Here is a 17,351-nt window from a genome sequence, read left to right as displayed (position 1 = left end):
AGAGCAGCCAGTACTCTTAACCGCTGAGCCATCTCTCCAGCCCTTGAATCATAATTTTAATACATGAAAACAAACTCATAGATAAAAGCTCCACTTCTGAACTCAAATGAGGAGGATGAAGGTAAGACTCTTGGTAGATGAAATCGAGGTAATGATAGAGTTGTATGTTTGTCATTTCAAGTCATTGTTGAATTGAGGTGGAGGCTAGCTTTGGTGCTTCAGAGCAATGAGTGTGTGTTCTGTAGTGTATAGGAGGTATTCTCAGCATTGGGGCAGTCCTTGAGTCCTTGTGAAGAAGCCTGACTAAAAGTCCCTGTCATCTGTTCCCTCTGATTTGGGAGAACTGGAGCAGTTGAGAACAGTCTGTTTCCTTTGTCTCCTTGGATGAAACAACACAGAAAGTCTCATGAATACCACTATACAAGAGCATCTTACGGAGGGGTTTATTCTAGCTCACAGTCCATCGTGGTGGGGAAATCCTGGTGGCAGGAATGTGAGGTCAGTTGTGTTTGCAGTCAGGAATAAGAAGACCGAGATAGATGCTGTTGCTCAGCACACTTTCTCTGTTTCATTCAGTTCAGGACCCTAGATCGTGGACTGATGCCACCCATATACAGGGTGGCCCCTCTTATTTTGATTAACTAATCTAGAAAACCCCTCAAACACATGCCCAGAGATTTGTCTCCAAGGTGAATCTAGGTCTTGTCAAATTGGTGTTCAATACTAATCATCATGTCATAGCTAATACTTCTTTCTTTTACAGAACATTTAAATGCATGTCACCATGTGCTAGAGTACCTTGTGTTGTATGAGTCAACTCTTTGGGCTCCTTGGAAGAGGAGGAATAGGGGTGCAATAGAATTCCTACAGCAGCTGGACTGAGGTGACCATCTGCTCTTGGGGCCTCAGCTTCCCTTAGTTACTTGAGACCACTGTGACTATAATGAACTAAACGTTCTGTGAAAACCTGAACTCTGGATATTGAGAGGGCACTGTGCCTACTCAGGTGGATGGGTGAGGAAAACTTTTAGGAAGTCTTTATCCATCCACTTGACACCGATTCTGAGCCTCATGTCTTTGTATATACATGTCCCAAGGGACCTAGAGCTCTCTCTCTCACCTCATTTCTTCAAAATAGTCATTTCATCAGTAAAGAAGGTAAGGGGTAGGCACCACACCCGGTTACATGTCAGCAAGGGGGGCAGTGTGACTACTTTGGACACAATATAGAGCCTTGACATTTGGAGTAGGGGCTTTACTCTAGGATTCTGTGTTCACAAGGCTTGAGCCATCTGTACTTTACAGCCATTTCTTGTGAAATTAAGGTCACCTGTCTTCCCTTAGCTGTAAACTCTGGTGTGCTCTCTCTGATTACATTAGCTCTGGCCTCTGGTCATTTGCAATCCCAGGTGAACAGGACAAAAAATGGCTCCCACTTCTCAGGTGACCCTGGAGCTCCAGGGTGTGGAGCCCCACCCATACCTGTTAGCCTGCCAGCTGCTTCTTGAACCTTCCTGGTTTATGGGTCCTCCCATTTGCTGGTAATTGGTCTGCCTTTGTCTGCCGGCCCCAACGGCAGTCCCATTCTTCCTGCAGCTCAGGCAGGGTAGGCCAGCTTTCACTGGTCCCTGGGAATTGCAGCCAAGACCAGGGTAGGAAGAGAACAGTTTCTGGAAGATGCGTCCAGTTGCTGCAGGTGAGTACTGGTACAGCTAGACTTGCTTTTGCATGGGTGGAGGTAGCAGTATCCCTTCTCCTCCCTAACTGCCAAGCTGAGACAGAAGGGTGAAGGCTCTGGCCAGGGCCACCTCTTGTGAGACCTAGAATCCTGGTGGGAACCAAAATCTGGAGGGTTGAGGGGTGAGAGCTGAGATTTCCAAGAGGGCTACCCTCCCTCCATCTCTTCTTATTACTCAATGGGGGTAGGGTTGTATACAGTCTCTCACCTATGAAGCAGACATCAAATGAGGATGGGCAGGGGTGACCAAGGTGGCATAGTGCCTGGGGACCAGCCTGCATGAGTGGGAGGCCCCAGAACCAGGACAGCTGGGTAGGGGTTGGCTGCTAGCTGGGGTTAGCTGACCAGCTTAGGAATCTATGAAAAGTGAAAGGACAGTAAGACAGCCCCTTTGGGTTTTACTTGGGGAAGTGAGAAGTGGGAACCCTGATTACTGATGGTCTTGACAGCACCCACGCACCCTTCCCTCTCTTGAGTTTTTATTTTTCTTAGGGTACTTAACTTTGGTAAGAGACATGGGAAGACAGTAAAGGGGGAGAAAGCTCAGTTTCCTTCAGCTCTTGAGTTTCCCAGAGCCTGCCTTCCGTGGACAGAGTTCTGTCATTCCCTGTCTCATTTACACTGTGAAGAAGCCAACTTCTCTGAGGGCAAGCACCACCACAGTGGCAGCAGCATGGCAAAAACAGCAGGTGCTGTGCAAACACGGCAGGCCTAGAAAAGGAAAGTGCCCTTGACTTCCCTCTCAGGCCTCTTTACTGCCTCTGTATCAGGATCAGCACTGATTTGGGTGTCTTGTAGGGTAAGTGGGTATAGATGCATTGCACCTGGGTCTCTATGAACAAGGTCAGCATGACATTGTACTGTGGCAGAACAATCCCCCTTGTGAGACTGAGCTCTGATCTTTGCACAATGACATTTCTCAGAGCATATCCCTGGCCCTGACAAATGAATATAAATGAAGCATGTCTCTCATGCGGGGCACTGGCTTTATTCTAGTGCTTTTGGAAGAATGTTTTCATTATTTCCACACATTATGATTAGAATATCGTTTTCTTGACTACATATATATATAGAGAGCTGGAAGTTACTAGTTGCTTTCTCTCACTGGCAGCCGTTTTCTACACAGCCATTGTGACTTATGCAAGAGCTATGTGGCCCATTTATCCAAAAGTTTTAGATAATTATACAGTTGTACTTCTCCAGCAGGTGTGGTTGTAAGAGGAGGGGCTGTGCTACCTTGGTGAGCTAAGGGTTTGGCAGTGCTCTTGGAGTAGACTTTGTCATTGACTCATCTGTCTAGCTTTTGGTTTCTTCTCACTGGGTCTAGGAGGCTGCCACAATACCATCCCTGTAGGTAACTCCTCCCTCAGCTGGAGTATTGACAAGGTGGTTAATTGTGGCACTTTCTTCCCCCAAAATCCTCAATGGACATGGCAAGGAGGCAGTGGATACCAAAGCCATCTGAGCTCTGAGAGATACCTCTTTAGCCTCAGCTTTCCTGGCTTGCTAGGTCTAAAAGGCATGGATGTCACCAGGGACTTAGATGAATGCTGTCAAGCACTAGGGGACAGCTTCATTATCCTCTCTCAGATTGGAGGAAACCATTACCAAGACCAAAGGTCTTCCTCCAAGTGTGTCTGTGTCATATCGCCTCTTCTTGAAAAGACACGGTCAGTTGGGTCAGGGTCCTTCTAGATTACCTCATTTTAACTTATCTGTCCCTTTAAAGATTCTATGAGCCATAAGATCCTTTGTATAGCATTGGATAGTCTTGGGGTTGCTTTCTTGTTGACTCTTCAGTTATATGGCCAGGCTTCAGAGGCCCTAGGCATTTGACAGTGAGAAAAAGTTTAGAACACACATATGCACACACATATGGGCATACATAGAGGTGCATATACTTAAACAGAATACATAAATCTAAGGACCAAGTACTTTGATATCAACTAATATTCTCCTGTGCCAGTGCTGGCCTTTACCCTCATGCTTCTCTGTGTAGTAAATGGATCAAAGGTGCATACCCAGGTTGATGGCTTTATCACTATATGAGGAAAGACTGGGCTCTGGTTAGAGAACCACAGACAAGGTCCTAGACTTTGTTCTTCCTCCCTTCTCTCTGAAGCTGCTAAATCTCTTCCCTCCAGGGCAGTCACCAACCCAAGGTGCTGGGAGTCATTTTCCCAGAGTCTCTGGGCTCCCACCTTCTAGAAGCACCCTTCCTATGTTCAGTTCTGGTGCCAGGTCTTTGCTATTGTTAGTGCTAGCAGGCAGTTTTGACAGACTGCCTGTGTCCTATCTGCCCAGGGACATAGAGAGGCTGTGCTGTAGCCTCCTGGAGCTATGATGGGGGCTGAATTGTGCCCAAATTCCTGTGCTGAGGTTCTGTCCATTAGGACCTCAGAATGGGACTGCATTTAAAGTGTTTATCTGGGTTTAAATGAGCTCATAGGTTATAGCCTAAGCTAACAGGACTTTGTCTTTTCAAGAAAAAGTGATCAGGATACAGACACATTCAGAGGGATGATCACCAAGGACACAGGACGAAGATGCTATCTACAAGCCAATACATGTTGGGGGGCTGGCCCTGTATCACCTTGATCTTGGCCCCCAGCATCTACTATCATGACGAAAAAATGTTTCAGTTGACACGCTTGGTCCACAGTACTTTGTTAAGGCAGCCCAAGATGAGTACAGGCCACCAATGTGGGTTTTTGTATCTGCCCCTGTCCCCATTCCTTTGGTGGTAGACTGGTCCCCAGATGCCCCTGGCTCTATCTGCCTACACTACAAATGCTCTTGGCATTAATTCTAACCTCTTCTAGCCAAGTCATGTCACTGCAAAAAGCCAGACTACCTCATGCTGGAGGCCAGGGGCTATACCTCTTACTCAAGAGCAGAGTCCTGATGAGAGTCCAAGCTGGAGGTCATTGCTTGTCCACAGGCAGTCCTGTCATGAAGTGGAGTCTTCCCAGGGAGGGCGTCTGGCTTGTACATTCTCTATTTGCCTCCTCGTCAGATCCCTACACTGGCTCTGATAATCTGTTCTTTACCCATTCCAAAAGTAGAACAGCAGCTCCTGCTCGGGGTCTCTCATGTGTGGGAGTCTGGGTGATCCTCCGAATTTCATTTGCCAATTTCCTTTTTTATACAAGCACTAGGATGAAATTGTCCAGACCAGCATGCAAAGGTCTGTCCCTGGCTTTGTTCATATTCTGCAGCTGTCCTAGCACAAAATCTGCCCCAAAGAATTTTCTAGAACATGCTGTTCCAGACAGTATCTATCATGTGGAAAGGCTCGGTAGCAGAGATCTCCTGACTGTAGTCAGGAAGCAGGGTGGGGAGGAGGCAGAAAGTAGGGTGGACTATAACATTTCAAAGCCCACCCCCAGTGACAGGCTTCCTCCAGCAAAGCTCTCTTCCTAAGTTTGCAAACCTTCCCAAACAGCAACACTGCCTGGGGTCCCAGTGTTAACACACATGGGAGACATTTCTCACTCAGATCACATGCCTCATCTTCATGGGCCTCAGAGTTGTCCTGGCCACTGTCCTGACCCGTGGAGCACACAGCGGAGAGAGCTTTTCTTTGGGGCTTTGGGCCGGGAGAAAACACTCTGACAAGTCTGAGGTCCTGTAGTTGTGACTGACAAGCTGTAGATTGTGTTCTCCTATGACTCCTCTAGCTTCCACAGCCCCTTCCCTGCCAAGCTCCATCTTTCCTCTCTGTTCCTGCTTCCATCCTCCCTGTCTCTTTTCGTCTCTTATAGCCGATGCAGGCACTGAGGAGGAGGGAAATGTCTTCCTAAGGAATTACAAGCACCTATTTGTGGTTCTTTGTGGCTAGGTGATTTTTGATAGCAAGCCACCATGCAAGGTCTATGGGGACCATATACCATCAGGATCTGTGGGTGTTTCTGCAGATCTTAGGGGACTTCCAGCATGAGGCTCAGCTGCCATCCATTTTAAATGCTCAGGGTCCCCTGATGTCATTTTTAACAGGGAAATGCCATTTGAAAACAAACAACATAGCAGACTAAGATTACCCTCTGGAGATTCTGTGCCCACCCCAGGAGCAAGCTCAAGGCTGAGCTTGTCATGCAAAGGCTCTGTTCTCAGTGATGGCAACTCCTCAGACCCACACCCTGAACCTTTGAGGAAGCCCTGAGTTGCAGGGCAGCATCAGTATAGCTGCCTGCTCTAGAAAACACTGCTTGTTGTCCATTTGCATTGTCTGCCTTCCACTGCAGAGGCCATGGGGCTCTCGTGTGCCTGCTTCTTCCCACCAAAATCTGCCTTCCCAGGAGTCTGGGCCCAGAAATGGGTAGGGTAATAGGCTGTAGAGGGGATTCCTGGGAGTCCATAGTAAAGTTTGTCATCTCTTGGAGCTCCTTGTCATCTTTCTCCAGGTATCTTCAAGACACTACTGTTTATTTTCTCCTCCCTGTGTGCCTGGTATTCTGGGTACCTGCTTGCAGAGTTCATCCCTGACGTGCCTCTGTCCAACACTCTCTACAACATCCGAAGCGTTGGAGGGAGACCTGTTCTCAAAGGTGAGTACACAGCTTAGGGTGAGGGGACTGGAAGAAGGTCATCCAGGGAGAGCCCTAGAAAGAGCCAAAGAGCAAATTACAGTTGGGAAAAATGGTCAGGGGACAGCAGAGTAGCATATGAGCATACGGACAGATCTGAATGGCCATCGTGTGGAAGCAAGGCTAAGGTCCAGGTAGGTGCAGATATGGCACCTGCTGGAAGCTTGCTTCTTAGTTTCCTGATGATATCTCACTGAGTCAGGGTACTATATATTTCTCAATATCTGTTTTATTTCATAATGATCATGCCAGGAGGGAGTGTGTTATCTTAGAAGGAAATAGTTGCTGTCAAAATCCATTTATGAGTTCAGCAGATGTTTATTGAAGCTGTCTCCACTGAGCACATGAAGATTCTTCCTTCACTTCTGACTGTGAGAGTTGTCTGGGGAAGAAAGCAGAAGTAAACCACAGTGTTCAGGAACAAAGAAGCTTTAAGTGGCATGACCTCTGCTCAAAATGGTACTGAATACCCAGTGTGACACAGAGTAGTAAAGTGTCTCCCTTTAAAAATTTCACTGGACATAGATGCTGTTTGGTTTTTGTTTTGAGGCAGACCCTCTTCTAAGATGCCCTGGCTTGAGAAGATCTTGAACTGGAGATCTTCCTGCCCCTGCCTAGAGGGATAGAATGAAAGGCATGCATTGATATATCCAGAAGCCAGTGTGTACACACACACACACACACACACACACACACACACACACACACACACCTGTAGCTGTCTTCGGACACACCAGAAGAGAGTATCAGTCAGATCTCATTACAGATGGTTATAAGCCACCATGTGGTTGCTGGGAATTGAATCTCAGGAAGAGTAGTCAAAGTACTTAATATCTGAGCCATCTCTCCAGCCCAATCCAGTGTATTTTTAACACAGAAATAAAGTCCAAAGATTAATTTTCACAAAACTAAGTAATGATTAAAAATAATTGTAGGTACCTTTTCTTTTCAATTAATTCATTTTTATCGAGGGCTGTACCACTCTGAATATACCTGGCCTTGTCTGATTGCAGAAGCTAAGCAGGGTCAGGCCTTGGATAGTACTTGGAGGGAAGATTAATTACATTTTTTTAAATCATAAAAAAGTAAAACGACCTTCATTGGACTTGACTCTGTTGGGGTGTTTTGGTTTTCAGTATAATTTTTGTATGGCCTTTGCCTGTGTCTCACCTACTTACCATGTACATGATGTGGAGGAGACTGGTGTTGCCTGTCAAAGTGCATGGAGAAACATCAGAAGCTTGTTGCCTCCTTTATTTCCTTCTGCTCTTACATGTGCTTTCAAGCCCATTCTGCAGATGTGACCTGGTAAGCCAGCTTTGAGCAAGGGCTCCTGAGCACAATGCTTTCTGCTTCTGCCATCCTGGAGGATGTACTAGAAACACTAGAAACCCAAATGGTATGGCTGTAGTCAAGATGGCTGTGTGTTGGCTTGTTCCTAGTGTAGAGCCTCTCCTAGGAAGAGAGAACTGATTACATGGGAGATAAATCATTCTGGTGTTAGCACAGACAAAGCTGGTTGAAGAGGAAAGCAAGATCTATGCTGCCAGGCCTCACAGTTAGGTGTTCAGTGCTAGTTTTCCCAACATGTCTGGTGGGGCAGATTTCAAGGAATGACATCATCCTACATGCAGGCACTGAAGCCCCTGGGAGCCCCTCCTTGGGCCCCTTCATCTTCTTCTTGTCAGATGTTGCCAGAGGGGATGGAGTTGAGGCCCTGGAACCTACACTCATTCTGTAAGTTCTTACCCATCACTCAGACAAGTGACTTAGAAGTGACTCAGAAGGTCCATCTACAGAAGTGACCAATAGCAATGTCCTCACCTAGTGGGAGCAGTACTGAATACTACAGAAACAAACCACTGAAGAGAAGGCCATAAAACCATGAGTTCTGTACTCCAGCTGCAAATAAACACCATCTCTGAAAGTCCCTGGTAAAGGCCTCTTATACTTGACAGGAGATAAACTTACTGTTTATTGACCAGTATCTACTTAAGCCCAGTTTGACAGTATATGACCATGTGCTAAACAGTCAAGAGAGCTGAGAGGTGCTTCAGACAAAAACTGGATGGATGAGTGTTTCAGGGACCCAAATGGGCAGAACAGCCGTGCAAAACAGTCTGGAGAAGCCTGCTGATATCTGCAGACACAGAGAGTATATATCCATCACAAGGGCACCAAGGGTATCTTTAAATGTTGTCTCCTCCAGCTTCTTCTTCTTCTTTTTTTTGTTTGTATGGTTTTTTTTTTTTGTTTGTTTGTTTTTTGTTTTTTCCCGAGACAGGGTTTCTCTGTGTATCCCTGGCTGTCCTGGAACTCACTCTGTAGACCAGGCTGGCCTCGAACTCAGAAATCCGCCTCCCTCTGCCTCCCAAGTGCTGGGATTAAAGGCATGTGCCACCACTGCCCCGCATCTCCTCCAGCTTTTGATGGCCTTTTAGGTAGATTGGAATCAACTTGCTTTACAAATCTTACCAGAGGCCCCACAGGCCTGCCTTGCTGAGATTTCTTTGAGCCCCACCCAGCCTTAGCTTGCAGTTACCATCTGGAGGTAGTCTGAAAACTGGGGACAGAGTGGGGCACCTGCTCAGTCTACATTTTGAAACATCTTCTTTTCAAAATTTAAAAATATTAATTCCCTACAATTTGTTTTGCATTTAATCTAATTTGAAAGAATTATTTTAAAGGGTTACTAATGTGGTTACTGAGCTTTTGATTTACCCTTTAAACTTTTGCACTTAAGGCCAGCGTCCTACTGTCTGTGGGGTATCTCGCCAGACCTCTGTGAGATACAATGTAACTACTTGTAGTGAAAATGGTTGACCAGGAGCGTTTTTTTTTTTTTCCACACACCCACCTTAGATACAGACGGTGCTCATAGGTGATAATTTGGCACCCACCGAAAAGCAGTAAGCACCCTGTAGTTTACACCTGGGACTGGTTACAATGCAAAGGTCTAAGTGTAGGAGACTGAGAGTGGTGCAGGCAGAGGCGGGAAGCAAATGGACGTTGCCTGAATGATGGCAGACAGGTGGCTGCAGGGCTTTGGCAGACTGGAGGCTTGAGGGTGAATAATGTTGGATGTTCTTCTGACTGGAGGCTGTTATAACTAGAAGCCAAGCCTAGCTCTTGTACATCCCAGGAGACCATACAAGACACAAGACGGTTTATTCAGCATGACAGTTTCATAACGTCAGGTCTTATGTTGAGGTCCTTGATTATTTGGAGTTGAGTTTGGGGCGGGGTGAAAAGTGAAAAGTGTGGGTCCAGTTTCAGTTTTCTTCATGTTAAATACAAGTTTCCCAGAAAATAGCCACTGCCGTTTGTTGAAGATGCTATCTTTTCTCTAATGTGTATTCTTTGGCATGTTTGTTAAAAATCAGGTGGGTGTATAAATGTAGACTACTACCTGGGTCTTCAGTTCCATTCCATTGATCTGTGCTAGTACCATGCTGTTTTAAGACCAATTTTCTGTGGTATAACTTGAAATCAGGTGTGATGATACGTCTTGCCGTATTCTTTTTGTTCACATTGCTTTTGCTAGACTATTTTATGTCTCTGTGTGTGTGTGTGTGTATATATATATGTATATATATGGTGTATATCACATATATATTGTATATATATAATATATGTATATTATATATATGAGTAGTGTTTAAGTGTGGTATGTATAGTGTGTGTATGAGTGTGTGGTGTGTGTATGTGTTTAGATGTGTGTGGTGTGTAAGTATGTTATCTGAGTATGTGTGGTGTATGAATATGTGTAATGTGTGAATGTGTATAGTGTGTGAATATGTATGTGGTATGTGAGTGTGTGTGGTGTGAGTGTATGTGGTGTATGAGTCTGTTTAGTGTATGTGTGGTGTATGAGTGTGTGTTATATGTGTGTGTGGTATATGAGTATGTGTAGTGTGTGGTGTGTGTATGAGTGTGTGGTGTATGTATATGTGTGTGGTATATAAGTGTAGTAGTGTGTGGTGTATGTATAAGTATGTAGTATATGTGTGTGGTGAGTTTGTGGTGTATGTGTGTGTATATGTGGTGGGTGTATGAGTGTGTAGTGTATATGTGTGTATATGTGTGTATATGTGTGTATATGTGTGTATATGTGGTGTGTGTTACCATTTAAATTTTCAATTTTTTTTATTTCCATGAAGAGGCAGAATAGCTATGGAGTTTTGAGTGCGAGTATCCTGAATCTGTAGATTGCTTTTGGCAAAATGGCCATTTCCATCCAATTAATTATTCCAGCCCAGGAGCATGGGATGCTTTCATATTTTCTTCAGTTTCTTTCTTTAGTGGCAGTGGCAATTTTCTGTGCCTTTAGCCTGGGATGGGGAACACTCCTTAAGGGACTAATATAAAGGTTGAGCACTCCTTGAGGGACGGAATGCAGAAGTGAACAGGTGACCCAAAGTGAAGGAATTTGACATAGAAGGAAGGCAGAGGTGCCAAGCTCTTATTCTTTTGGGAGGGGAGAGGAGATGGTCTTAGGGGTTGTTTGTTTTTTTATATTGTGAGGCCAAGGAAGTACTAATTTCATTCTTTTTTCTCCTAAAATGGATTGTGATTTTTGTGAGGGTTGCTGTGTGATAGTAGGACAGCAGGTGTCTGCCTGCAAGGAGACAGCTACACTGCTTCCCAGGAGCCCCTAACCATGCAGGCTGAGAAGCAGTAAAAAATCTGTGACAAATAAAACCTGTGACAATCAAACCTGTAAATTGAGTCCTTTGAGGTGTGGTGGTTTGAATAAGAATGGCCCCATAGACTCATATATTTGAATGCTTACTCATCAGGGAGTGGAATTGTTTTTAAAAGGAAGGATTAGAAGGTATGGCCTTGTTGAAGGAAGTATGTCACTGGGGGTGGGTGGGCTTTGAGGTTTCAAAAGCCCATGCCAGGTCCAGTCTCTCCTCTCTTCCTCCCTCTCCCCTTCTCCTCTCCTCTCCTCTTTTCCCCTCTCTGAATCAGGGTATAGCTTTCAACTACTGCTCCAGCCCCTGCCTGCATGCCCCCACCCCACCATGATTATAATGGTACTAAACCACTGTAACTGTAAGCACACCCCCAACTAAAAGCTTTCTTTTATAAGAGTTGCCATATTCATGGTGTCTCTTTGCAGCAGTGGAAGAGTGACGAAGATATGTTTTAATGCTAAGAAACTCCTGTGAAAACATTTCATTTTGAAATAGATTATTAAAAGGGTACTTTATTGTGTTTTATAAAAAAGAGTCAGGATATGTTTAGTAGAGCCAGGTATGGTGGTGAGGTGGGAGGAGTGCCTTTGTGGGCCCATGCTGAGGCATCCTTTCCCCCTGAGGTACCAGCCATATGATGGGTATAGTGTAGAATAGCATTTATTTAGGGCATAAGAAGGGGAGTTGAGAAGGAAGTAGAGACAGAGACAGAGATAGAGACAGAGACACAGAGAAAGAGAGACCAGCCAGGAACACAGAGAGAGCGAGAGAGCGAGAGAGCGAGAGAGCGAGAGAGAGAGAGAGAGAGCGAGAGAGAGAGAGAGAGAGAGAGAGAGAGAGAGAGAGAGAGAGAGAAAGGGATCAGGGAGAGAAGAGAGTTGGAGAGAGAGAAAAGTGGCAGAGAGAGGGGCCAAACAGCCCCTTTTATAGCAAGTCAGGCCTACCTGGCTGTTGCCAGGTAACTGCTGGGAGGAGCCTAAAAAGAATGCTAACAACTTTTAGTGCTGGTGAATTTGAAAACACTTTTTTGCCATTTCCAGACATGTTTGTGTTAGGTATTCAGAGTCTTGGTGGAAGTGTCTATATCTAGGCCTTACAAATAGGACAGCAGATATTGGCCTGCAAGGAGTGAGTGGTCTTTCTGCATATTCTGTCTCCTTTGTCTGGACACTACCATTGATGCTGAATCCTGAAGGATTTCAGAGACACTAGAGAGTCCAACTTCCCAGGCCACTTTCCTTTATTGTCTCAACAGAGTGGCCTGTCTGTGCTGTCCTCTCTAGGACTCTTGACTGCTGCTGCTGCTAAAACTCCTTGCCCCACCTCTCTCTCCTTATGTTCCCCAGACCTTAGACAAAAGTTTAACAAAGTCCACAGTGACACTACCTATGGATGGCCACCTAATCCCATCCTTCTTGTTTCTCAGAACCCCTCAGTGTACAGAGGTCTGGGCCCCATAGAACATTGTTCCCTGACCTCCACTGCATGCAAAGGCACAGAGGCACTCATTGGCTGGCATGTAACAGAACACTTTGTGTGGCCAGCTCTGACTGCACAGTCTCATGAGAGGCAATGAAGAGATGGATGTGTGGGAAAGTTGTCACCATGTAAACAGGAGACATGCTGTTGGTGTCCCTGCCACACACAGAAAGAATTTTATCACCCAGTTTTCCAGTGACTTTTTAGTATGCCTCCTAAACCCTCAGGGATATTACCCTCATTCCCAGGGTGAGGGAAACCAGGGCACCGAAATCAAGGAATTTTCTTAAATGACAGATTCTTGGACTTAACACTTGGAAATCAGAAAGTCTATGGGACTAGGGTTGAGTCCAAGAGAGTGTATTTGTTGTGATTAACTAACTTAGCCTAAAAATGGCATGTGGTTGAAAAGGAATTTTTCATGGGCTTGTTTGGAGACTTGGAGACAGTATTTCCTTTTGAGAGGCAGGCTGGAGCTTCTTGACTCTGGATTTGGTAAGAGCTGCTTGGTCTTAGTATGAGGAGGGTTCATGTGGATTTCAGCTATCAGCTGTCTTGGGAAAGAAGAGGATTCATCCTAAGCACTGAGGCTAGGTGAGGTCCTCAGTGACCTTGTGGGACATGGCCAGGTAGAGAGAACTGTGGTCCTGGACTGAGGAGCAGGCACCTCTCTCCATCCACACAGCACATTCTGTGCTCCTAGGAAATGGGTGGGTGGAAGGTTTGGTGAATGCACTACTAATGAAAAACCAAACCCAAAACCAAAACATACTGGTCTCCCACTCATTTCTCAGGCCCTTCAAGAAAACAAACACTCACCTCTTTGTCACTCTGGTCACTGCCACTCCATGCTTGTAGGGACTCTGAACAAAATCAAAGGCCTGCCTTCTGGAAAGTTGATCTGCACATGTCCATAAGAAGCGGCACCAACCAATGAGATGGCATGGAGATGCCAGGGGGTCCAAAGCCAGGCTGGAGAATGGACCCCAACCATGCATGAGGTCTTGTTCCAGCTTCTCAATCCAAGCATGGGACCTATCCCCATAGGTGGTGACTCATTTACCACCAGGGAAATTTTTAATGTCAAACTGTACTCAAAAAATGTAGAGAGAGAACATTCAGAATGCATTGTAACATGAATGAAATTGCAAAAGCATAAGCTTATCTCAGAAAAATGCTCTGTCATAGATGTCTGAACATTGTTTATAAAACAGCAAAAATATACTTTTTAGTGATTAATGAATTTGAAAGAAGAAAGCATAGAATCTTCACCCCAAGTTGTCATTTTAAGTCTCTGTATAGAAGGCACACATAGCCTTAGTACCTACTTCTTAGTTCTGCAGTGGGTGTTAGCTTCCAGGGAGGTAACTCCTCCAGGGCTGTTGTCTACCCACAGGCCACTTTCTGTCTGTTACTTTCTCCTTGCTTCTCTCACAGGAGGAGGCCAGGGAGACCCTTTGATAATCCACACTGGGGAGATCTAATGAGTCTGTGGCCCTGTATGTTGAGCATGTTGTGTTTTAAAAAGATAAAGGAAGAGAAGGAATATGTTTGGTGGATGTGTAGTCAGGTAAGGGGGAAGGGGGTGCCTCTGTGGACCCATGCTGAGGCATCCCTTCCCCCTTAGGGACCAGCCACATGACATTCAGGGCATGGGGAGGGGGAGTTTGGAGGGTAACAGAGACACAGAAAGGCAGAGATAGTAGAGGGGTAGAGGCTGGCCTTGAGCACATGGAGAGGGAGGAGGGGAATGGGAAGAGAGGAGGAGCAGGAGCAAGGGGACAGAGCAGGAACAATAGATCAAGAGAGAGAGGAGGGGCCAAGCAGCCCCTTTTATAGTGAGTCTGGCACACCTGACTGTTGCCAGGTAACTGTAGGGCGGAGCCTAGACTAAATGCTAACAGAGGAGGCGGCTCTTGTTTGCTTGTTAGAGGGGTCAACCACCTGGTCCCAGAGCCTCAAACCACTTTGACTGACAGGTAGATGAAGAACAAGGAATAGCCTAGCCAGAGCCCATTCCATGGCTGTTCTGAAGGTATTTGTGCCTTTGGCAGTGAGGATCTTCCCATCCCAGAAGAATAGGAGCTGTCTCCTACCAGCTCAGAACCTGTCACACACACACACACACACCACCCCCTGCCCTGGGAAACTGCCACATGATCAAGATAGAGCCCACAGGTTTCTTGGGACTGTCACTTGTACTCTTGGTGCTAGGTGCTGTGGAACCAGAGCTCCCAGAGGACTAAAGGAGATGGGCTTATGAAATCCGGTCAGGGAGGGAAACTCACCCAGCCTTTCAGCCTCACAAAGTGTTTTAAAAATTGTAATAAATCTGAAGTAAATTGACTTGGAAATGGTTTGCTGTTATGTTTACAATTTCAAAATATATTTTAAAGAGCTCACACCTGTAATCCCAGCAGAGGCAAAGGCAAAAGCAGGCAGATCTCCCTGAATTCAAGATCAGCCTGGTCTACATAGCAAGTTCCAGGCCAACCAGGGCTACACGAGAAACTCACATGTATCTACATATGTTAAAACTGTTATTTAATGTGTTTGCGGACACAGCCCTGCAGCTTTAATTACATCCTGCAGGTATAAATTGTAATACATACTGATTATGTTATAAACTTTTCTTCTTGCTTTCTTGTTCTTTCCTTGTTTCTCTGAGGCCTAATGACTAATTTAACTTCTGGCTGCTTTCTGAATGTTACGGGGTTTACAGAACCAAGCTCCCAGAACAATCAGGCTGTCACTGCCTTTCTCACTTCTGGGAGGTCTTTGCACGGCATCAGATTCAATTTTCTTGCTTATGTTTTGCAGCTGGATTTATAACCAACTTAAACTTTCTGATTTCTTTCTCTGCCTCTTGTATCAATTGGCCACACTGCTATCATCCTGTCCTAAGTGTCTGTCCTCTGGGACCTGACAAGTGTATGATTCCTATAGGGTTTCTCTTTAAACAACCATTAGGGTCAAGGATTCCTACCCCCTGTAACCACAGCACATTTGTGGGCATACACTGTGTTTATGCATGGGCTCATAACCACTTCACAGCCAGCTGAGTAGCTTTGTATCCAGCATTCTGGCTACAAGGCTGTCAGGAATGGGGAGGTGTTTGTCTCCAACAGTGATCCACAGCCCAGGTGTGTGAGGCATGTCACTGTCTACAGGGAAGCTGCTACACCTGTTGAGAACCATCACTGTACTAAAGGGGGGCCGTGTTCCCATCTGAGACCCAATCTCTCTAAACTAAACTTATAGATGTAAATGTTGGCAAAGTTGGAAACCAGGAAACACCCACTTTTAAACAGTGTGTTCACTGCATTTAAAGATATTCTGCTCCATGCATTTTCAGGCAAATATCCAAAGAATGAGAATCATTATTAAACCTTGGAGATTGTTAACCAGGGGCTGGGAACATACATAGTGGTAAAAGTGTGAGGACCTGAGTTCAAATCTCCAGCACCCACATAAAAAGCTGAGCACAGCTGGGTATATCTGTAACCCCAGAATTGCAGAGACAGGTGGATTCTGAAAGTTCATTGGCCACCTACTTATGCCAAAGCAGCAAGCTTCTGGTCCTGTATGAGACTGTCTTAAAGGAATAAGACAGAGAACAAGAGACACTTGGCACCATCCTCTGGCCTCTGTGTGTGCATCTGTGTGTGTGTTTACCAGGATGCCCACAGGTATTCAATACACACACACACACACACACACACACACACACACACACACACACACATACACACATACACACATACACACATACACACATACACACATACACCATCTTCTTAAATTGCTAAATACACTAGAGTGTTAAAAATGTCTAGATACTGGAAAGATAATGCATATACAGCACTTTTTCATGTTAAGAGTTGATTTAAAAGTTTGTTGTCTAGAGCTTGACAAGAGAACCACATTAGTATCGTACTTGAAATGTAAAGTTAACACACTATGCTGTTCACATGTGTTTAATCCATATTCTGACTTTGCAGATGCCTTTGTGTGTATGGGAAAGTCCAGAAGTGTTGGGATGATCCACACACATTGTGTTTTCTGGCTATAAAAAATCTTGTGCTTCCGTTTTCAATTGTTATTTGGAGCCGGCAGTACCAGGCTAGCAAGATATGTAAAGGGCACCTTCTCACCTGTCTTTGAAAGAAAGGTAAACTGCTTTGGGGAAAGGCAGCCTTCCCCAGGAAGCCCCCAAAGCAAGCTACTTGAAAAAGGAATTAAAGAGCCAGCAGCTGGACCTGGGGCAGGAAGTACCAACAGAGATGCAGGCAGATGCAGAGATGCAGGCAGATGCAGAGATGCAGGCAGATGCGGAGATGCAGGCAGATGTAGACAGATGCACTGGCAGATGAAGGCACAAGGGAGGCAGGTTGGAGCTGGAAAGGAGGCAGTGAGAACCACGTGGAAAGATGCAGTGGAGGAGATGTAGGGCTAAGTTAAAGGCGAGTGGAAAGACTGCCCCAGCAAAAGGCCAACAGCCTTTAACATTATCTCCATGCCTTAACTAAACCTTCCTGAGAAAGCCCAATGATATAGAAGGACACAGTTGTAAAGGTAGAATAGTAGAGATTCCTTCTCAAGAGTAAAAATTCATAGGATTTTTTTTTTTTTTTTTTTGGTCTAAAAAATCAGAATCTATAGAAGGAGAATTAGTAGAAGCTGATTAGAGCACTGGCCTTGGTCCCAGGGTCTCCTGTGGTTCTCCTCTCTCTCTTTACAGTAGATGTGTACCCCAGTTTGTTCTGTGTGTGCTGTGCTGCTGACCTGCACCCCAGCTCTACTGTGGTGCTGTCGCAGGACAGCAGACTCTCCTGCCTCTGAACTCAT

At 45.4% G+C, this 17,351-nt stretch overlaps 1 protein-coding gene across 3 annotated transcripts in view; it reads left to right on the top strand.

Annotated features, from left to right (window-relative positions):
* The first annotated feature begins 1,542 nt into the window (after positions 1 to 1,542).
* Fam3b (FAM3 metabolism regulating signaling molecule B) overlaps positions 1,543 to 17,351 on the top strand; it is a 31,122-nt gene continuing 15,313 nt past the window's right edge. For all 3 annotated transcript variants that reach the window (XM_034515535.2, XM_076911135.1, XM_034515534.2), the window contains exons 1-2: positions 1,543 to 1,696; positions 6,142 to 6,285. In XM_034515535.2, the coding sequence (XP_034371426.1) occupies positions 1,678 to 1,696; positions 6,142 to 6,285 (163 nt within the window). In that variant the 5' untranslated portion in view covers positions 1,543 to 1,677. The remainder of the gene's footprint in view (positions 1,697 to 6,141; positions 6,286 to 17,351) is intronic.

The sequence above is a fragment of the Arvicanthis niloticus genome, chromosome 12 (genome assembly GCF_011762505.2).
Source record: "Arvicanthis niloticus isolate mArvNil1 chromosome 12, mArvNil1.pat.X, whole genome shotgun sequence".
Lineage (NCBI taxonomy): Eukaryota > Metazoa > Chordata > Mammalia > Rodentia > Muridae > Arvicanthis > Arvicanthis niloticus.
Note: the sequence above shows the minus strand (reverse complement) of the source record. Positions and strands in the feature narration are given on the sequence as shown.